Source organism: Lynx canadensis, chromosome B1, assembly GCF_007474595.2.
Source record: "Lynx canadensis isolate LIC74 chromosome B1, mLynCan4.pri.v2, whole genome shotgun sequence".
Classification (NCBI taxonomy): domain Eukaryota; kingdom Metazoa; phylum Chordata; class Mammalia; order Carnivora; family Felidae; genus Lynx; species Lynx canadensis.
This window is the reverse complement of record NC_044306.2, coordinates 117,838,430-117,844,429: the sequence shown is the minus strand read 5'-3', so window position 1 is coordinate 117,844,429 and position 6,000 is coordinate 117,838,430. Positions and strand designations below refer to the sequence as shown.

The following is a 6,000-nucleotide window of genomic DNA, read 5'->3' as shown; positions in this document are numbered from 1 at the left end:
AGAGGGGTTGAAGGAATCTGAGGAGACATCCAACAGAGACCCCAGACGACAGACCTGGGCTTCTTTTGTAGATTTGGGTGTCATCACCAGAGGGATGAGAATTGAAACTAAGGGGCCTGAGATTCAGAGAGTTTAGGCCCTCCAAAATATTAAGTTACAGGAAAGAGCTTTCATAAATGTAAACACGTACACAGGACTAGTAAGAGGACACAGGTTGGCTAAAGAAAGGTTCCACCAGCAACTTGCAAAAAGATAATATGGTGTGAAAATGAGAATAATATCTATACAAATCTATTAACTTACTAAATTTATAAATTCTACATTAACCCATAGAAATAAAGCTAATACAATGGTTGGGTTCCTTTGGAACCCAGAAATTAGTATAGTCAAAACTCACTGCTTCTAAATTTCTGCTATGAAATTAAACAAAATCTTCTTTTCATACCAATAAATATCCCAAATAATTCAAAAATTTCAGTTTATTTACATATTGTATATCTCAAAAGAAGTTGGGGAAAAAAAATGAAGTTTTAACAGGAAGTCAGTGAATTCTCATAGCTCTGCTGGTCTCTAGCATTTGGGGAGAGGGAGTCGTGGAGTCCTCGGAGATTGGAATCTTGATGACAGAACTTCAAATGTTCCAGTCACTTGCCAAGGAAGTGCCATACTTGCTCTGTGTCTGAAATGGTGGAAGGGGGTGTCAGGGAAGGGGTAAACAGCAAGGGAGAGAGGGAGAGATGGAGGGAAGAGAAATTTCAGTTACACCTTGAGGAAGTATTTAGGCAGATAAAAACAATCATGAGCTTGCTATGACACACTTCCCTATTTAAAGTTACTCCCCTTTAAATCCCAAGTTCTCTCATTTGGCTCAAGCCTTATATAAAACTGGGCTAAACACTCCGGAGCCTTCCCATTTTATTCCCTACATTTTCCTGGATCATTTTAGTCTCTACTGAATAACACAGAAGTTAGTGCCCTAGCGTCAGCATGAAAGGTCTAGGGAAAAAACCCTGTATGGTAAAATTTGACTGCTTGTCAAATATCCAAAAAATGGAATAGTATTGCAGAGAAACAATCTGTTAGTTTCCCATATAAGGAATATAGCTTGCTTTCCCATGAAATGTCTATGGATTTGTTCTTTTCTAAACACCGTAGAACTTGACAGAGTAAACAGTTCTCAGTCTTCCTCCAATTTTGCGAGCTGAATGCTCTTCTAATGTTTTATATTAAAACAAAGGGCCAAAAATTTTGCAAAGTTTCAAAGACAAATGATATGTGTCTATGCTTGTATTTTGAAATTTTTACTACAGAACATTTTTACTTGTTTCTCAAAACAGCTTCAGATAATGGCAACAAAAAATAAAGTTATTTTCCATCCTACGATAAACTGTGATTTTAAGATATTTATTTAAAACGAATGATTCATTAAGGTGACACGATAATTAAAACAATCTTCCAAATTCAGATTACCTGGAGTCTCATTAAATTTATCAGAATTACCTGAAAACTTTCAGTACTTCACCAAAAGTCGCTAACATAATCAAACTATTGTCTAGCCTAAAAGCAGTAAATGTGCTCCTTCTCATTTTTTGAAATTACAAAATAAATGATTTCATTTGAAAATTTTAGTGACTATTTAAAACAGTTATTTTACTTGGTTTATATAACTCTAATTAATCTATTGTGCTTTTTTGTCTGGTTTCCACATCTAGCTCAAGAACCAAAATATACCATACCTTCTTCATTACTTTCCTTATTCAGTGACGAGGACACCTGAAAGATAAAGACAGAGATGAATCCCTGTTATGAATATTTAGATGTGGAAACTACGCCCAGAACGTTTTGTTTTGTATTTTTATGGAACTATACAACAAAGTTTACAAGCAACGGTTCTCTAACCTGAAAAAAGGAAGTACTTCTCTTTGCCTTTAATTATCACTGCTTCTTCTTTTGGATAAACAAACCACAGACTCAGAGTCAAACAGAAAAAGCATGCTCGAAAATATTTTTCTCATTAACCCATGGGAACTACTGAGAATGTGAAGAGAAGAGAGAGAGGTTTCCTTTCAGTTGTTTCTTTGGCCGAGGACTAGGGGACGCAAACCCAACGCACACATTCATGGATACGTCAGGCACACACACACACATTGTGGAATTTATTTAGCTGTCTTCCAGAGCATTTAAATTAATTTTTCTGTTCATTTCCATGACTGGGCCAAGATTTTTAGAACAGATGCAGTATAATCTGTGATAGACAAGTTTGAAAGAAAAGCTTTTCTGAGATACCAGATTTTTTTCATAATTAAGAACAATACATTTTTTAGTTTTTTTTTTTCTTTCATCTTGTTTTATTTAGAGATTCCCTCATCCACACAGAGGAATGCACAAAGCCCAAGGATAAACATCTATGCAGTCACCACCCAAGTCGAGAAATGGAATAGGCCAGGCCCTTCCCCAGTCATAACCTCTTTTCCCCTAGGGATAATCACTACCCAAATTTTGTAACACATTTCAGATTTCAAATTTAACAATCAACTTCTAATTCTAATTCTCTGAATTTGCTCATCCTAAGTAGGAAAGATCTGCCTCTAACACTTGAGGTCTGGGGCAAAGGTACAAATGGAAGACCACATACCACACATGGTAATACTTAAAAGTTCTAAATCAAGCTAACAAAATGATAAATTGAACATAAAGTATGTTCCATTCTATTATCTTGATAAATATACTTTTGTGATGACTTGGAAGCCTTGCTTGGCATTCTAGACACCTCAGAGACTGCCTGAACATAGCCGAGTAAGGAAGAGAGGCACAGGGCCCTCAACCTACCCCACTTCTCTTCTTTCCTCAGGCTCCAGTCTGTATTGAGGGCCTCATTTGTGCAAGGGCAGAAACTCCAGGCCACAAACCTACACACTCCCTTCCTCCAAACAGCCACCCACTGGCCCCTGCAGAAATGATGCAAGCAAATGATTCACACAGGAATGAGCACAGACCTGGGGAAATGCCCACAGAGGCTGTAGGAACAGGCTTGTAGCAACCTGGGCAAAGAATTCCAGGGTCTTGAGTAGCTAGAGGGTGGTATGGAACGGGGGCGCTTGGCTCCTGGTGAATGCACAACTATGGTCCCCTGGTCTTGTGGGAAGGGATGTAACTGGATGAAGGCCAAAGCAGGACCCTCTACAAAGCAGAATGCAAAGTAGGGCTCTCCTTGTTTAGGTATAAGGGTACTACTAAGATCAAGTCAGTAAGGAAGAAAAACTTAAATTTCAGCAATATTAAAATAGTCCCTGTAATGATTAATGTGTTACCTTGGAGGGTGTTTTTAGCTGAGATTAACATTTAAATTGGTAAACTCTCAGTGAAGCAGACTGCCCTCTGTAATGTGGGTGGGCCTCAACTAATCAGTTGAAGGTGTGAAGAGAACAAAAAGACCAGCCTCCCAAGCAAGAGGAAATTTTCCAGCGAACTGCCTTTGGACTTCCCCTACATCACTGGCTCCCCTCTTGTCTCCAGCTTGCTGGCCTACTCAGATTTTGGACTTGTTAAGCCTCCATACTCACTTTTTACATATATCTACATATCCTATTGTTTCTTTGGAGAACCTTAATATATTCTCCTGAATCATAAATGGTTTCTAGTTATTTTTCCCTCTACTCTTTACGAAAAAGGCCAATCAAATATGCTTTATTTTCGGTCACAGAAAAATCAGGTAACAATGTAAATAAATAAAGAAGACCTCTGTATAATGTCATGTAAAACCTCCTTGAGATTTCCAAGTACTTCAAAAAAACAAAAATTCTATTCACCTTCCTAGCACAGAGAAAATGCTTAATCCTGGTTGGTTTTGAGGATGATAGAACTTATGTAAAAACTGGGTATGACTCTCTCTCTGCCCCTCCCCCATTCAGGCTCTGTCTCTCTCTGTCCCAAAAATAAATAAATGTTGAAAAAAAAAAATTAAAAAAAACTGGGTATGAAAGCACCACCACAGTATAAAAATTATACTGAGAGTAGGCCCTTGGGATTTGATGGCTCTGTTTTACTACACAGATTATAAAACAGAGTAACCTGTTTATGTCTTGGAAATTGGTATGCTCAATCAACAGTGCAGGACATCTATCACAAAGTTTGTTGGAAAGTTAGCTGTTTAGATTTCCTGTTTAGAATGGGCAGCTGTTTCTTGCTGGAGCTGCCAAACATTTCAGGGGAAGAAAACGTATGGTATACATATGTACATCAGAGACATGGAGAGTTTGGTTCCAAACCACTGCAATAAAGCAAATACTGCAGTGAAGTGAGTCAAATGAATTTTTTGATTTCCTAGTATGTAAGAAAGTATGTTTGCACTATAGTCTATTAAAATACAGTGTGCAATAGTATATCTAAAATAACAATGTACATACCTTAATTTAAAAATTACTGAGAAAAAATGCTATCACCTAGGCTTTCAGCGAGTCAGTCTTTTTGTTGGTGGAAGGACCTGCCCTCACATTGCTGGCTGCTGACTGATCATGGTGGTGGTTGCTGCAGGTTTGGGTGGCTGTAGCAATTTTTAAAACTAAGACAACAACGAAGTTTGCCACATTGATTGACTCCTCCGTTCATGAATAAGTTCTCTGTAGCATGTGATGCTGTTTGATAGCATATTACCTACAGTAGAACTTCTTTCAAAACAGGAGTCAGTATTCTCAAACCCTGCCCCTGGCTTTACCAACTGAATATATGTAATATTCTAAATCCTTTATTGTCATTTCAACCATCTTTAAAGCATCTTCAGCAGGAACAGATTCCATTTCAAGAAAACACTTTCTTGGCTCATCCATAAAAAGCAACTCATCCATTCAACTTTTATCATGAGATTGTAGCAATTCAGTCACATCTTCAAACTCCACTTATAATTCTAGCTCTCTTGCTATTTCTACCACATCTGTAGTTACTTCCTCCACTGAAGTCTTGAGCCCTCAAAGTCATCCATGAGGGTTGGAATCGACTTCTTCCAAATTATGACTTCTTCCTATGAATCATAATGTATTTAATGATGTCTAGAATGGTGAATCCTTTCCAGGTTTTCAATTTACTTTGCCCAGATCCGTCAGAGGAACCACTTATCTATGGCAGCTACAGCCTTATGAAATTTTTTTTTTAAGTTTTATTTTTATTTTGAGAGAGAGACAGCCTGAGTGGAGGAGGGACAGAAAGACAGAATCCCAAGCAGGTCCCGGGCTGCCAGTGCAGAGCCAGATGTGGGGCTCAAACTCATGAAACTGTGAAATCATGACCCAAGCCGAAACCAAGAGTCGGACACTTAACTGACCGAGCCACCCAGGTCCCGTGAAATGTACTTCTTAAATGTTAAGACTTGAAAGTCGAAATTACTCCTTTGATCCATGCACTGCAGAGTGCATGTTGTGTCAGCAGACACGAAAACAACATGAATCTCACTGTATAGCTGTTGGCACTCTTGGGGGACCAGGTGCATTGTCAATGAGTGATAATATTTTGAAAAGTCTTTTTCTAAACAGTAGGTCTCAACAGTGGGCTTAAAATATTCAGCAAACCATACTGTACACAGACGTGCTGTCATTCAGGCTTTGTTGTCCCATTTACAGAACACAGACAGAGTAGATTTAGCCTAATTCTTAAGGGCCGAAGGATGTGGGGGATGGCAATAAAGTCACCAGCTCCATTGGCCTATTCTTTGAAACTCTGAAAGCCAGGCACTGACTTCTCCTCTTTGGCTATGACAGTTTTAGATGGCAGCACCTTCCAAAAGAAGACTGTTTAATCCACACTGAAAATCCGTTGTTTAGTGTAGCCACTCTCATATTTTAGCTAGACTTTCTGGGTAACATGTTGCAGCTGCCTTTATCTTTAACTTCTGTGTTATGGAGAGGCTTCTTTCCTAAAACGTCATGAAGCCACTTCCGCTAGCTTCCAACTTTTTTTCTGCAGCTTCCTCAGCTCTGAATTTACAAAATTCAGAAAAGTTAGGGCCTT

At 38.5% G+C, this 6,000-nt stretch overlaps 1 protein-coding gene across 2 annotated transcripts in view; it reads right to left on the bottom strand.

The window, feature by feature from the left end:
- Nucleotides 1-461: 461 nt before the first annotated feature.
- Nucleotides 462-6,000, bottom strand: part of PPA2 (inorganic pyrophosphatase 2) — a 96,261-nt gene continuing 90,722 nt past the window's right edge. For both annotated transcript variants that reach the window (XM_030313328.1, XM_030313327.1), the window contains 2 exons: nt 1,737-1,773; nt 462-679 (listed from right to left, as the gene is read on the bottom strand). In XM_030313328.1, coding sequence (XP_030169188.1) covers nt 645-679; nt 1,737-1,773 — 72 coding nt within the window. In that variant the 3' untranslated portion in view covers nt 462-644. The remainder of the gene's footprint in view (nt 680-1,736; nt 1,774-6,000) is intronic.